The sequence below is a fragment of the Passer montanus genome, unplaced genomic scaffold, assembly GCF_014805655.1.
Source record: "Passer montanus isolate IOZ18808 unplaced genomic scaffold, ASM1480565v1 scaffold39, whole genome shotgun sequence".
Lineage (NCBI taxonomy): Eukaryota > Metazoa > Chordata > Aves > Passeriformes > Passeridae > Passer > Passer montanus.
The window spans coordinates 8,382,483-8,398,603 of NW_024368707.1; the positions used below are offsets into that span (position 1 = coordinate 8,382,483).

The following is a 16,121-nucleotide window of genomic DNA, read 5'->3' on the forward strand; positions in this document are numbered from 1 at the left end:
CTGTTCACTCTACTACACCATCCCATTTCCAAGTTGGTCACCTGCTTTGCTTGATATTCTAATTTGCTGTGACTTCACCTGAAAAATTAGTAAAAACATTTCTAGCCAGATTGTTCTCATCAATAATTACTTGGGGATTTTCTCTTTTAAAAATTATTTTTGTATATGTTACAATGCACTCTTATATTATCTACACCTTTATAAACCAATTCTTCCAGCTCTACTACCAGTCTGGAGTTCTGTGTTCCAGGCTCCTGTAAGAAAAAAAAAATCATTGGGATCTTAGAAGACATATGTATACTTCTTTGTCTAGCCTTACTGAGAAGTTTAACACAACCAGCAATTTAAATTGAAAAAAAATTATTTCTTCAACAAAATATTTAAAAATGCATCTTGAACATACTTCTATTCGCCTCCCTTTATGTTCTGCTTATTTTTAATTCAAGCTTACATTCAAAAAATATTTGCAAAAAATTTTTCACTGTGTGCAAACAAATGAGACACAGGAATTATGCGGAATTTGTTATTTAGTAGCACACAGGTCCTCATTTACAGCACAGCTGAAAAATAATTTGCTACTTTGCAAAATAAGTTACTCTATAGATTAAAGGTTATGATGATGCTTCTACAGATGCCATACATGTCCCCTAGTTCAAGGTTACACTAGTTTGACCATATAAGTTTAGTATGCACTTTGTTGCATTGTGCACTGTTTCACAGGGAAGCAGAAGAAGTACTTGTACGTATAACCTGAAGCCAGTAATCTTTCTTTTATAAAAGAAGCAGCATTTATTAAAGCAGGTCTATATTTACTCAAAAACAGAAAAGCTGCTGTTATTTCAGATTGCTGATATATTTTCTCTTTCCCCCTTCAGCTTTTTGATGTGAGCGCTGAGAGGTTTTTTCAATATTTGTCTGAGGAATTATAGCTCAAATAATCATTTCTGTCAATCAAAATTATTGGATAAAAATTGATTTGGTTTTGTAATGACCTTATTCTACTAGGACTGGGATCATTTGTGGTAGCATTTTCAAATCTTACTTTTGCTAGCATTATCAGAATTGGCTGAGCAGCAGGACAAAAGGCAACCAAAAGTAATAAGTTTTGGGTGCCATCAGCATGTAAACATGCTCAAAATATATTTAAGAGCACTCTTAAGAGCCACAGTATTAATATTTTTCCTTCATAGTCAACTGTTACTGTGTTAACAATGAAAACAACTGTGTGCAATTTCAAGGTGAAAAGAAAACTAAAACCTAAGATATTGACAAAAAACCTCTTCCCCTGACGATTACCTCCAAGTCCAAAAGTCTGTAGCAGTTTTCAAGTTTTCCGTTTTATCCAGAGATTATACTTCAAAACTTTGTGCTCGAAGAACAAAATTATTTCAACACAACATTGCCACTTCTGGCTGATGTTCTGAAGAGTTATCAGTCAAGCTCACTTATACAAAAAAAAAAGAATCCAGGAAGACTGACAACCCGAATTACACTCATCAAGACTAAAATGATCGAGTTGCTGCATGAAACTAGGCATGGATGCTCTTAGCTTCATTGTTACTATTAACTTCACATTTATATATAAAAATAGCTTGTCAAGGTTATGTCAAGTCTGCAACTTCACTTTTTTAATAGCAAAAGAGCAGATACAACCCTGAACAAACGGAGGGGAGAAAAGTGCTAGTGCAAAAAGTTTGCCAACCATATGAAAACTAAGTCTTCAAGCCCTTAAGTTTGAAACGTGATGCCTTCTCAGTATTTACAAACTTAGTAACAATCACCATTTTCGAAAGCTACATCATTGCCAGAGGGGGGAGACTACTACATGCACGAGGCACAATCCTACAGCGCCTCAACTCCCTTCCTGAGAAAGCATTTCTCAGATACTACACAAGTGTTTTACGGCTTGCTCGTTCTTGAGTATTTTTATCATATGAACCTCCAGAGACTACCTCCTCTAACTTGTTTCTCCTTCATTAAAGAGGGAAGGGACACAGCGTCTCCTATAATAAAATATCCTTGCCAACTGTTCATCACTGCATTGGGAATACACCGGCAGGATGAGGGTTTTCGATTTGCTCTTGTCCAAGTCTACTTTTAATCCCTCTCATCTTCCACTGCTGTAAAAAAAAATGACACTACGCACACTACACCGCATGCAGTACAACACAATCAAACAAATAAATAAATTCCTGCTCAGTTTCCAACTGTTACGTCGCTTGTTTGTTCCCCACAGGAAGATGAACGAGAAGGGGGGGTAGGTGATGGCATTTTCCTGCAGGCGGTCACGCCAAGGCCGGCGGGGCCGCATCGCCCCCGGCAGCAGCTGCTCAGGATATGGGTGATGTAGAGCCAGCACTCGATCCCAGCACCGAAACCAGCACGGGTTTCGCCCTCAGTGAGAGGGAACAACGACACGAGCCCACGCCGCCTCAGGCAAAGCGCGTACCATTCCTGCCCCCAGGCGCACCCGCATAAAACACCAAGACCCTTCTGTCCTTCCTACAGGATGGGAAAGGAGAAGGGGGGGAAGTCACCCGTGAATTCCCGCAAACAAGCAAAATCCCGCCGCTCAGGACGGGAATTACAGCGGATAAGCTGCCGTCCGCCGGGGGAAGCCCCAGCCACGGAGAATAAACTTTTCCTGCTGCCCCACCCGGGCCGCGGCCACCCCAGCCCGACTGCCAGGGAAACCTGGCCTCCCGGGACACCCGCTCTCCCGACCGCGGCCGCAGCGGATGTTCCCGGAGGAAAGAGTCCGTAGGTCTCTGCGGTGCGGGCACCGGTTCGGAGCCGCCTCGCATCCCGCCCTCCTCCGCCATCCCAGCCACGTCCTGCCCGGTTCCCCCCGCGCAGGGCGGCCGGCGGCCCCCGCCGCCCCTCCCCGCCGCCGGGCGCCGCACAAAGTTTCCCTCAACTCGGCCGCGTCCCCCGGCGATGCCGGGGCTCGGGTTTCTCTCCTCCTCTTCCTCCACCCGCCCCCTCGCCTGTCCGCCAAGGGGAAAAGTTCCACTTACTGCAGCAGAAACGAGAGAAAACCAGTCCCAGGAGCCCCAGCCCCGGCCCAGGCGGCACCGCCGAACGCAGCAACCGCCGCCGCCGCTGCCACAACCGGGGGGAGGCACCGCCACCAGCCGCTAGGAAAAGTTCCCGACGGGTGGGAGGAGGCGGCGAAGCAGGGAAAGCACCAGCAGCAGCCTCTGCAGCGGCTCCAGCCCCTGCCATGCTCCGGGCTCGGCTCGCAGTCGCCGCCGCTACGACGCCCGGTCAGTCCCACCCGATGCTGCCCGCGCCGCCGGCGCCTCCCCACACGGAGCCTGTGTCACTGAGCGGGGCGGGGCCGGCGCTCCCGCCCTCTGAGAGCGGGCCGCACCACCCGCCGCAGGGAAGGGGGGATCAGGGGAAGGCGGGACGCGTGTGCCAGGCGCCTCTACCGCGACCCCCACCACCTCTCCGCCGCCCCGGGCGAGTCGCCTCGCCCCCGCCTTTCCCGCTCCGCACTGTGGGACCCGCAGACGCACCCGGCGCATCGGGTGGTTTCCCGTTGGGATCGAGGGCGCCGCGGGAGGCTGGTGGGAGGGGGCGTCACGGCGTCCTCCCCTGGGGGGCTTTTGGTACATCCCGGCCCGCCCCTCCAGCCGCCGCCGCCCGAGCACGGTCGGGGGCGCCCGCCCGGGCGGGCTCTGCGCTCGTGATCCGCTTTCGCCGCCGCCCCTGAGGCTCCTGTGGCCCCCGCTCCCCGCCGCCGGGCCGGGGCGGCCTGGGCAGCCACTGTCCCGCGGGCTGGGCATCGGCTAGCAGCCCTCGCCCCGGGCGGGGAGCGGTGGGGGAGCGACCGCAGCCCTCTCTCTGCCAGACACGGGGCGAGGGCGTTCCCGAGAGCCGGGATGTCCGGCCGGGGCCGCTCTCGGACGGTCGCGGGGGGCCGGTTCCTCCTCGGCGGGGGCGGCTGGTCGCTGGGCTGGAGCCCCGCTCCGGGGCCGCTGGCGTGCCGCCCAGCCCGCTGGCTTTGCCAACAATAAACTTTAGCGGCGTTGTCCTCGCGTCGCTCACGCCGCCCTTGGCAGAGCCCCGTGCGGTGCGTGTCGCGCAGCGAGGGCCGGGCAGGGGCTGCACTGCCGCAGCGCCTCCCGACGGGGCTCGGGGCGGCGGCTGGGCGGCCCTCGGGGAGGTGGTGCCGAGTCCGCCGAGGTGGCAGGATCCGAAGGTCTGAAACCATCTGGGAGCAGAGCGAGCCCTGTGCAGAGCTCGCCGAGGAAAACCAAATACGGCCCTGTGCAGCCTGCGCGGAGGGGCCGGCAGGGGTCCGGGGGCAGCAGGCAGCGCTTCTGTCACGCTCATGCCTGCGGGGATTCTTGGCTGTGGCACAGCAAATAGCTTCGCTCTGGGAAACGCTGGCACCGACCCGCTGCCCCGCAGGGAGCGATGGTGCCCCAGCCACGGGCGGAGACCGATGCTCCGAGTATTGTCAGGGCGAAGTGGCCGCTCGAAGTGAAGAGGGAATTCGTGCCTCTGCCCGAGGTCCCTGGGGTCCAGCTGAGGGCTGTCTGAGAATTAGAGCAGTCTATAACCAGGTCACAAAACTAAGGGTGACTTTTCTAAGACATGGAGTTTCTTCTATGCATGTCGGTGCTGATCGTCAGTTTTGTGGGTATGGTGTCAATGGGTGTATCCCCAGATGAGATTTTTTCAACAGCAAAATACAGAACTTTAAAAGTGGCTTGAGAGTCTTGCCTCTTTACAGTCTAGATGTTCTTTTTCGTTTCAGATGTGCTATCCTTGCAAAACCTCAAGTAAAAAACTGAATAGCTATAAATACCGTATTTGCTGCTGAAACATCTGTGGCGAGTGGTTTCACATAAGTACCACATATTCCCCAAAATATTTGCTGATTTCTTTCCACGGTGGACATGAAGAGCAGTTTGTCTCAAAGATATGTTTGGCTAAGTTTATCAGATACTCACAATAGTATATTCATTCTGTCTTCAGCCGCACTGCTTGCCAATTAACTGGCCTCATTAATTTGTAACTGTGAAACAAAACAGAATTCAGGCGAAGAGTTACTACAAGCAAATTGCTGGCTATGATGGATGTTGGACATTCCTCAACATTTTACTGTGAAAGCTAACATAACTGAAAGGACTTAAAGTTTTATGAAATCAGTGTAATTTTGCCAGTCTAATCCTTAGCCTGTGCAAAACTGTACTCATTCCAGTTTGCAGTAGGGATGTGGAGTTGCTCAGGTGGTACACAGGATGCTGTCCAAAGGTTCACAGACGTATTCATATGGCAAACCTTTTGTTTAAAAGATGGTTTCTCACTCTGCTGATACTTTTGATGCCTAGTCCTTTACTCTGCTGTTAGACTCTGCCTTTTGATTCCATGGTAACCAATGTATTCCCCCATGCCAATAAACCTGGATAAATATAATACTGAATTAATCATTAGAGACCCATTTTTATTTGTGATAAGAGCCTTTTTACCCGGGAAAACTAATGAGCATAATTGTGGCAGAATAATTTATACTGTTATGGCTTTGCTGATGTAACATCACAGGTAGATTGGGTGTAATTATTCCATTTCCCTGTGTAGACGAGTCGTATACAGATAAATCCCATTTTATAGTTAGCAGTCGAAACAAATTACCTTTCATAATTACATTTACACCAAGTTTAAGGCATTCCTAGGATAGGTAGGAAATATAATGAGGTCGTAGTGTAATTGAGAGTGCAATCTTAAAATCCCGTTTGTGACAAGTATATTCAAATTGCCATCTGCTATATTTTTATTCCTTCTCATTCCAAAACAACAAAAAGCATTAAGTCTCTTTAAAAGAAAATGGTTTGAAGGTCCAGCACCAAACATCAATTCATGCAGGCTAAGGAAACAAATGTATTTGCTTTGTCATATTTAAGCAGTACTGTGCCCAGTCTGTAGGTAAGATCTTCCAGTGCCAGATTCAGCACTGTTGTAATCAAGCATCCTGGGGAGTTTGTGGTACAAAAGGAAATTTGACTTCATGATATCAAGTCTAATTTTGGCTCCTCAATGCTTAGAACACTCCTGAAGGCATGATGCTGCAAACAATCTTGCATAATATGGAATAAATGTGTATATGTATAGGACACACTGCCTCAGTTCTTGTCAATCTGTTGTCACTGGCATATTTTTTCCATAAAAAGATGCTTTTCTACAGTTGGCAGCAGTCCTGTTCCAAAGCATCTTTGAGCTGTAGAAATACAAAAGACTGTACTTGATTTCCAGTCCCTATTTCCCTCTCTTTCTGGCCATTGTTCACCCACCTGCCCTTCCCTGCATGCAAAAAAAAAATAAAAATCCCTTACCCTTAGTTTTGACTGGGGAGTTTGGCAAGTGTTTCCTTCTGAGTTCTTAACCCTTTTGGTAGTTTGAAAACAAAGTCCTGAAGCAGTGTGAAATTAACTTATATGCATAACATTTGAAGTGACGGCACAAATTCCCACTGGAATGAAGGGCTATTCACTTCAGTGGGAATGGGCAAATAGATTTGTAGCAGAACAATGTGCTTTTCTCAACACTCTCGTCTCCATTCCAACGGATGGGACGGGGCCTCCCTGGTGATGCTTGCGCACCACCACCCGTTATGACCCTTTAAAATAAAACTGCACCAAACCAACCCCAACAAAAACCTGCCGCTTTTTTTTTCATGTGCTTCCAGCTGGGTGAGGTATTTAGCCTGTTATTGCACGGAGTTTCTGTGATTTGCTAACAGGTGGTTGTGCTTCTACATCATGCCTCCAGCTGAAGTCAGAGTAATTGTCTCTGGGTTTGCCTCAGCAAAACTGCTGCCTGAGGGGTTGTTTTCTGTGCTGTATGGAGAAAGGTGCCTGTCCAATTCCTTGTCTAGAAAGCAATGGAAAAACATCTCTGTGCAGCAGGCATGACTGACAGCAGTGCCAGCAAGACCAAAGGACATGGTCTGCATATTTATGTGCATACATTTCCTGACCCAGTGGTGGACTCCTTGCTCTGATCATCCATGGATGCGTTTGGGAAGGGCTCAGACAACACCCCACAGCACACAGTTTGCCTTACCACTAGTAGAATGTGGTTTTAATACTGTTGGATACACTGAGGAATTTTTGGGGGAAGGATGCTCTATAACCATGTCTGTTATGCACAAATGATTAAAATTAGGAATATATTATAAAGATGGATTATTCTCATGTTTCCCACTCTTTGTATACAGTATAATGAAAAACAATCTCTGTTGTCACCTCATAAAATATCTATCATAATATTTTGATTTAAATCATGAACAAGCTTAGCCAAGAGTAATATACATACAGTTGCATGGTATATGATATTTTTAAAATCTATTTGCCAATCCTATTAAAGATGACATACTTAAATCTTGTTTCAATCAAGTACTATCCCTTTAAGGATAAATATGAGTGTCTGACTCCTTCTGCATTGCAAAGCACAACTAGAAAATTTGTTCTCTTGCTCACAGAGTGGTCAAGCTCTTGATGTGTCTCAGAAAAGTTCCAGACCTCAGGCTTTTTGTCACAAAAGAGTAATGCAGTTACTGACAATAATCACTCTCCAGCACTGTGTTTCACACCCATGATCAGGAGTATGTATCATCCAATATGCAGTGCAACTGTGATTCCTTTTGTCTCAGCCAAGAGATTTAAAACTCACAGCCAGCTAAGTAAATTCCTCGTACATTTCTGGCAGACAAAAAATAATAGGTGAGGAAATGGTAGACTTTCCAGTTAGATCTGTCTCCACTTACCTCATTGACAAAGAGAATAGAAAACTTCAGGGTTCCTCTCAGATGCATATTTGCAAGCCAGTGCTTCCCTGTTTTCTTTCTGCTCTGCTTCCCTTTACTGTAGTCTCTTGTTCTCCTTCTGTATGCTTGTTTTCTTGCCTTTCTTTCTTCTTCTTTATTTATTTGCATTTTTATTGAAGTGTGATATTTTATGCTAATAAATACAAAACATACTTGATTCATACATGACTGTTTGGACAGATGCACCATTTGCATACTTTTTTCTAAAACTACAACCTTTCTAGGCACAAGCATTATATACCTAAGATGAGTAGAAAGAGCACAGGAAGGCAAGAAGGAGAAAAGTGAAGGGAATGTGTGGAGAAGAGAGGAAAAAAGAGAAAACGTGAGTGAGGGTTTGTTACGGTACTATGACATTTTAAAGGCAGGTGTGTGGTTAGAAGGTTGAAAGAGGGGAAGAAACCCAAAGGGCCATGCCCTGGTCTGCAGCTGGGGAGTAGCTGGTGCAGCAGAGGGAGAGTGCTAAGTGATGTTGCTCACCCTGGGGCTGCTCCCTGGCTAACACCATTAGCCAGAAGCTGAGGGTGTTGCCAGTCTACTTGTACCAGTTGAACATCCCTGTAGGGCACTTCCCTGCCCTTGGCATGGTCTCTGCAGTGGCCAAACACGCCTCCAGGCACACCTGCACAGTCTGGCTGACTTCCTTGCACCAGAGAGAGACTCTGACCTTCATGCAGACCCTGTGGTACAGTGGTGGAGGAGGGATGATTATCCAAGATGGTCCTGGTCCAGCTCTATAGGAGGATTATTGGTATCTTCACAGACGTTTCTCTCACAACTAGAGATAACCAAAATCAGTCTTCTTTTCTACAGTGTCATAAAGAAGATGACTTCCAAAAAAGAAATATATAACTCAATGAGGTCACAATTTTTTAGAGCATACATACATTTTGCAGTGATATTTTTATTATGTCAATTCACTGACATGATCTCAGCCCCAGCAGGAGGTTGGTTTCTGATTCAAGGAAAAGGAAAAGAGAGTTTTAACATTCATTTTAATGTGAACATTTATTCATTTTTAGTATCTGCACTGTTACACTAGCTTCACTTAATTATGGGAGTAGAAGCAGGTTTAGAATTCCCTGGAGGAGCTTGCTCTCTTTTCTTTTTAGACTTACTCTCTTCATCTTCTCAACTGCTCCTCCCTTAGTCTTTTCATTTTCCTTGAGAATGCTTATTATTACCCTTAGTAATGAGCATATCTTTGCAAGGATTTAAGTACTAAAAATGGTGTAAACTTTGGGTTCTTTTCCCTCATCCTTTCCTCTGTGGATTGATAGTTAAATGCAGTGGGTTTTCCACTGTGTGATAAGTGAAGTGCATGAATCCAAAGGTTATGCCTGCCTGTGCCTTAGGGATACAGCTTGGAGATGTAGTGTATGAAAGATGCATCAAGGTAAAGTCACAAGATAATTGCAGTAACATGGTGTATTCCTGCTGCTTACATCCATGTTTGATTCTGGAAACCATCTTAACTACTTCTATGAATTCAAAAACCAGCATAAGATAGAAACATAGCATGGTTCAGTAATAAAAGGTCACATTGTTATACCTGTAGGTTTCTACTGTATGAAGCCTGTACATTGCATTTTCTGTTCTGCCTTTTTTGAGTATCTATAAAAATTGATGTTGGCCTGAAACTAAGTGAAGGTTTCAGTCTCCAAATTATTTTGGGCACATTTTATCTCACAGCTCAAGTATTTTAAAACTTTGAGTGGCAAAGAGGAATGCATATTAATTTTAGACAGTTTTACACTTTACTTTTGTGCTTTTACATATGTAATTGAATTCTGAATTTCCCCTTCTACTTTCAGCCTGAAAGGGGCAGTCCAGAATGCACCTACACACTTCTTGATCCTTTCAGAAAAAATACCCCAAAAACCTGAAGGAACCTTATGAAACTTTAAAAACAATTCTCTGTGTACAAAGAGTGCTTCATTTCTACACGTCTTTTTTTAATAGATACTGTTACAGGCAGACCAAAAACCTCAAAAACTCTGTTTTAACCTGAGATGCATCCCAAGATGTCTCTTCACACAAGAGAAGAAACACTGGTACACACAAAGGCACCGCTGAGGCTGGAGTCTTCGTCTGTGTAAATATCTTGCACCCCTTTAATACATGAGAAAGCTGAATTTATGAGGAAGCAGAAAGCCTTATACCTGTGAGGGAAAAAAAGTTCCTTTACTAAGAATAACTACACCTAAATTGCAATGATGTAACTATTTTATGAAGAAATCACCTCCTGATCAAAATCATTATGTAACATACTCAAAATCTTAGTAGATTAAGAGCACATAATAGAGGATTTTTTAATTTGGTCATCCAGGGAAAGATGTAATTACAGTTGTGCCAAAAAAAAAAATTGCTCAATTTTATTTTGGCTTTTATACACATTTCTGACCCCTTCAAGTTAGGACAGTTATTAAACAAAAGCAAAATTCAAATGTGAAGTATCAGTGTTTACTTTCGGAAATATTTACTTTTTCCTTGTTGCAGTCCTCCAGAATGATACATTCTGCAAGCTTCTGGAAGCTGTCCCAAATTCACAAATGTTTTCAGATTCTGCAAAAATGAGGTTTGGATTTGTAATATTTAACTGGTGGGGGTGGAGGTTGGAGTAAGGGTACACCTACACCTTATTTAAGTGTTCATGAGGCCTGAGGTTTTTGTCCCTTAATTTATAGCAATCCACTCAGAAAGGATTAAGTAATCCAAGTCAACCTATCCTGTAACAGAAATACTAAAGTCATCATTTCAACTTACATGAAATATATCAGTTTAAAGGAATATGCTACATGTGGTGTACAGTAACTGAAACACCTGACATTCTTCTAATGTCATCCTTTATCAGACATGATCCAGGAGGAATAGAGGCGTGACTGGTAGAACACACTTCTGTGTGACTTTAGGAATGAGAGGAACCCACTTAAAAGAAAATTCACTCTAAGTGACATGTAGATGTAAATACCTTGAGAAACACAGGCTGTAAAACATATTTCTTCTGCCCACAAACTGACACCTGCTAATGCCTCATAAAATTAATTGCATCCTCAATACTATCCTTTAACAGCAACTTTTAAGACCTAATTATATATTTAATTATCAATGTTTTGTCAGTTCCTTTACATCCAAGCACATTCAACAGCATGTCATATGGGAATAATTCTTCAACAGTGATTTTATTGTAGTTTCTATATAATGTCACTGAGGTATATCCACCGTGTTCCCACCCCTGAGCATATGGTGTCGCTTTTTTTAATGCATCTGAATTAGAGAAAAGTACCAACATTAAATATGAATCTCTTGGGTTTTGATGCTTGCCAGTCACAGGATTGTTTGCAAATGTTTTTAATATAAATTTCACTTCTGTACCACAAGTGCTTGTTAACATCTGTCCTGCAGCAGATGATCAGTTTTATTTAGTGATTTATTTATGTATCTGTATTTTGGTGTGAAAACATAGTAGTCACTTTTGGGCTTTAATCTGTGGAAAGAATGAAGCAGAATAAAATGCAATCAGTCACACTTTACACTTGAAAGAAACAACGCCATTATTTCTTTGTTTTCTGCTGTAATCCTAGGTATAATGGGCAGAATGGCAAAAATAAATTGGGGTCTTTGTTGTAATTCTCCCTCTCTCAGCCAGAACAATGCTTTCTCTCATGTACATCGTCTATCAAACATTTAAGGATCTTTTTGCACCAGCTGCTATGCTGCTTCACTTTTTACTTCAGCTAAGCTCTCTAGACAGTTCGATGAGCATGAAAAACCATGCCAACCTGACAAATCCTGTTCTTCAGATTTTTCTCCTGAAGTTGCTTGATCGTGAAACACCATGATGGTGGCCATATTCACTTTTGGGGCAATGGGAACTGTGAATCATGGAATCACAGAATCATGTAATCATAGAATTATAGAAAGGTTTGGGTTGTAAAAAATCTTACAGATCACCTAGTTCCAATCCCCCTGCCAGGGGCAGAGACACCTAGAATGACAAATCTGAGAAAAGCCATTACCTCATGGCTTTGCAGGGCATGGAACTTCATGGAGTTTTTTTCTCATAGTTTCTTTATTTTTTACCTTTTTATGATAATATGATCACAAAAGACTTGTTAATATTTGCAGTTCTGTTGTGTAAATGATTTTGTGCATTTCAGGAAGGGCAGCATCCAGTTCATGAACTGCATTTCCAGAGAAGATTACGTATTCCGCTATAGACTACTGCCACTAGCCTTGAGTGGGCTGGATTTAACTTACCCATTTCAAACTGCAAATATTATGTTATTTCTAACGATTCTTTATTTTTAATCAGTTATGTTCTTCTCTGCTGGCAATCAATTAAACGAAACACTAAGTGAAATGGGAAATACAGAGAAGTAGCAGATAGTCCTGGTCATCCTGAATCCCTGGCACCCCAAATCTGACTCTTTTAAACATATCAGAAATTAATGGTTTGTCATGAGATGTATAATGGTGTAATGCTTTTTTAGCATGGGGTTTAAATAAACTGCATAAATACTTGTGGTTATATCAGTAACAGAGTGATTCTAACAGATTGTGTTGGGGAGAGGCGGTGTTCAGGCATAAATGCCAACAGCCCCCAAAAACATGTAGCTATTCAATGAGAAACCAAGCACATTTTTGCAGGACAGAAAAGTTTCACATTTTGATAGCACAAAATGTATAGGCAATCGTTATCAAATTTCTAAGGATTCTTGGCTGACTGATCTAAAATACTCATTCTAAACCCTGACAGACATTTTTAGCTGCATTGTTTGTTGGTTGTATTCCATTGTCCATGGTGCACCTCCATCAAGGTCGTAATTTCTCAGAAAGGTGAATGAATAAAAAAGCTTTTCCAAAGTCAGACTGACTTAATTGATAATATTCTTATTAATAATCTCAGAATTGACATTCATAGAATCATAGAACTCTGGCTTGGAAAGGACAATTCTTGTGTTCTACACAAAATAGAATTCTAGTGGCAACCCAACCATCATTCTCATATGTTGCATCTTTCTACCTGTGTATGAATGTATTTATATAAATAAGTGTGTTAGATGCAACTTTTCTTACAAGTAACCTGATCTTGCAAAGACTTATGCATATGATTTATTTTATGTGCCTGGTATGACCAAAGTAATGTCTCTGGCACATGTAGAATTCAACCTGTATGTTAATCCCAGCAGTACAGAAGCATTGCTCTGACTTGATTACAGTGAATTGGGAAATTACACCAAAATCTCATGTTATAATCAGAAAATGTAGGTGAACTCAAATCAGATTTTCTCACAAGGCAGTACACACCATTTTCAAAAAAGCTGGAATTTCTGGTGAGAATGAGAATCTCCAAGACTAAAACTTATCTGAAATATGTAAACTCCTATTTACCAAATCGTGTTTATTACATTAAACATATTCAGTAGACAGAGAAGACAGTGTGGGCCCTGATAAAGAAAGAAGTCACTAAATTACTGATGCAGGGGTATGTATTTGAGGCTGAAATGCAGACTCTAATTCAGGCAAGAGAGGAACCTCAGCCTGGGAGATGAAAAAATGTTTTACGTGAGGTGCTAGAAAGCTTTTAGATATAGCTGTAGACCACTCACAACTGTTAAATGCAGACAGGTTGGAAAATGCCTACTGGATTACTTTCATGAAACAGAAATATTGTTTCTTATTCAGCTGTTGTGACTGTGTCTATTGTTCCTGCTCCATTTTGCAGAGAATATTTTACATCCTTTAAAACAGCAGGGAGAGGTTTTATTTTTTTTCAATTACTATGAAAGTCACTGAAAGTACAGTTTTAAAGTGACCAAAATTGTTCACATCAATGAATGTAATTTGGCAAATAATTACAGCTGAAAAAATATGGAAGCAGTGTAAAAAGATCTGAAATGTTTCATTTAAAATAACCAACTGCTTATTTTGACATATTTTAATGAATCATTTTGGGTTTCTTCTTTCAAACAACATTTTTTATTGGCAAGTGGTCTATATTTTTCAAAGACAAAATAATTAGAGGCACATAATGTGGGAATAAAATGCAGCATTACAATGAAAAATACACAGAATAAGTCAATTTCTAGTTCAATGTGGAAGATTTTTCAATATTTTATTGCAATTATTGAACTAAGTAGAATCATAATTTGCTCTACTGTATTAGTAAAAATTGTAGGCATCAATAACCCAGTGTATGGCTATCAGTTTAGACCCAATTACATTTTGGAAGAAAAAAAACACCTCATAAGTGTGTGACAATGCAATTAATTTGTTTTTTCACTGTTCACAGGTAACACAATGGGCTAAAGGTATCTAGACCATGTGTGAATGCATGAGCATTCACATGGTCCTCAGAGCTGAAGTATGTTAGAGCAGGGAATGAGGTCAGGATTGCAGGTAGGCCTGGCTTAATTCAAACTGTCCTTTGAAAGAAGTACAGGGTATGACCAGGCTGCTTTCCCTGCCGTGGTAAGAAGCTCATCCAGAGCCCACAGTGTTCATTGAAAAACTGTCTTGCAGCCATCATGCACAGACAGATATCAGGGGAGGCGCGAGCTTGCTGTATTTCCTGAATTCATGGAGATCTGCTGAAGAAACAGAATGGAATAGCTGCACAAGCAGAAAGTTCACAGCACTCAGAAGTGAGGATCTAGAAGATGAGTTTGGAGCACACCAGACCCCAGCTTCAGAGCTTTGGCATGGAATGCAGGGCTCATAAAATGGGCAGAGAAGAGTTAGGAAACGTGGCACAATTCCAGGGTGCACAAGTGTTAACTATTAAAAAAGCTGTGCTGATGCAAAAGACAAAAAGGGTTTGGACCGTGTTCTTTCACTTTTTTTTTTTTTTTTTTTTTTAACTGATGTAAAGCTGATCCAGTAAAACCCCAACAAGCATCTGCCAGCTCCTGGTTGCAGCACAGAAATCCTCAGCACAAAATTCTCCTCATGAAATGATGTGGTTTCTTTGTACAGAAAACCTCTGATCCACCAGTCAGTTAAGATCCACCACACTACAAAGTTTAAACCTTTTCTCCTACATTGCAGCAACACTGTAATGATTTTGTAACTGCTTATGCAAGTACCTCTGTAAGTTAAAATAGCTCTATATCCCCTTAGTTTACCACTAGTGAATTAAAGTTTGCATGTGCCAGCTTTTTCACATTTGTGTGAAAGAACAATAGAGAGGGAAACAGAAGGGATTAGTCTTAATACCTTAGGGCTAAATAAATATTTACTGAGTTTGATTCTGCTGTCATTTCACGGCTAATGTTAAGTACAAGGTGACTGCAGGATTGCTGAAAATGTACAAACAACATTAATCTGCTATGTTTCCCCTCATTTTGAAATGTATCAGAGATTCAAATTTCATGGTATGTTTTGATTTTATATATATATCCCTTCCCAGGTGAAATAGCCATTTTTTGTCACCTGTGACACTTTCATTTCTCATATATGCTTCTAAAATGCAAGGCTCTGTTTCTCCATTTAGATATGCCTTTATGCTAAACTATGACAGAGATTTACTGCAGCAGCAGCTACTTTTTGACTCAATCAGGCAGTCAGCTATTTTCTACAACATACTCCCTGTGTTAGGATTCCAGACTACCCATAGATCCCTCCAAACAGGAATGTGAACATTCAAAACCAGCTCTCCTGCTAACAAAAAGAACTTTGTTGCTCTCTATGTAAAATTCAGCTGAATTTTAATTAGATTCATTCAGAATAGATAAGTAATGATATTAATATACCCCTGTAGGTGCAAATGTGTAACTTTCTGATATTTTATATGAGCAAAAATTCATGGGACTAATTAACAAATAGAACAATGTTTTCTACATTGTTTGTCTCCATGCAGAGTAACTATAATTCACAGAATCTGCAGGTGTAGGTGAAGATGACAAATTCATGTGTTGTAAAGTGTAGCTGACTAGCTTCAGACATTTGCAAAAGCGAGGTTCATGCCACTCTCCTTCTTTTGGCTCCAGACCGTTCCCAAAGTCAGTTGAAGGCCTTAAACTTAATTCTCAGGGTAATTAATGGACAGAACCCGAGCAATACAACAGATCCACTTTCGGCCTCTGAATGGCTGAGACAGACCTTTCTTCCAGGAGAAAAGCACAGCACAGAGTTAGGGAAACTGCACTTGCCCACCCATGGACTGCATCTCTGTAGCACATCCAGTTGCCACTAAGAGACCTTGTAAAGGTGCTTGGCAGTGCAGCCACAGTTTATGGCTAACTGCCTGTTCAGATGATTAAGGCAACCTTCCTTGAAGGTA

At 42.5% G+C, this 16,121-nt stretch overlaps 1 protein-coding gene across 1 annotated transcript in view; it reads right to left on the reverse strand.

Annotated features, from left to right (window-relative positions):
* NECTIN3 (nectin cell adhesion molecule 3) overlaps positions 1-3,469 on the reverse strand; it is a 61,425-nt gene extending 57,956 nt beyond the window's left edge. The window contains exon 1 of the mRNA XM_039717889.1: positions 3,018-3,469. Coding sequence (XP_039573823.1) covers positions 3,018-3,225 — 208 coding nt within the window. The 5' untranslated portion in view covers positions 3,226-3,469. The remainder of the gene's footprint in view (positions 1-3,017) is intronic.
* Positions 3,470-16,121: the final 12,652 nt, after the last annotated feature.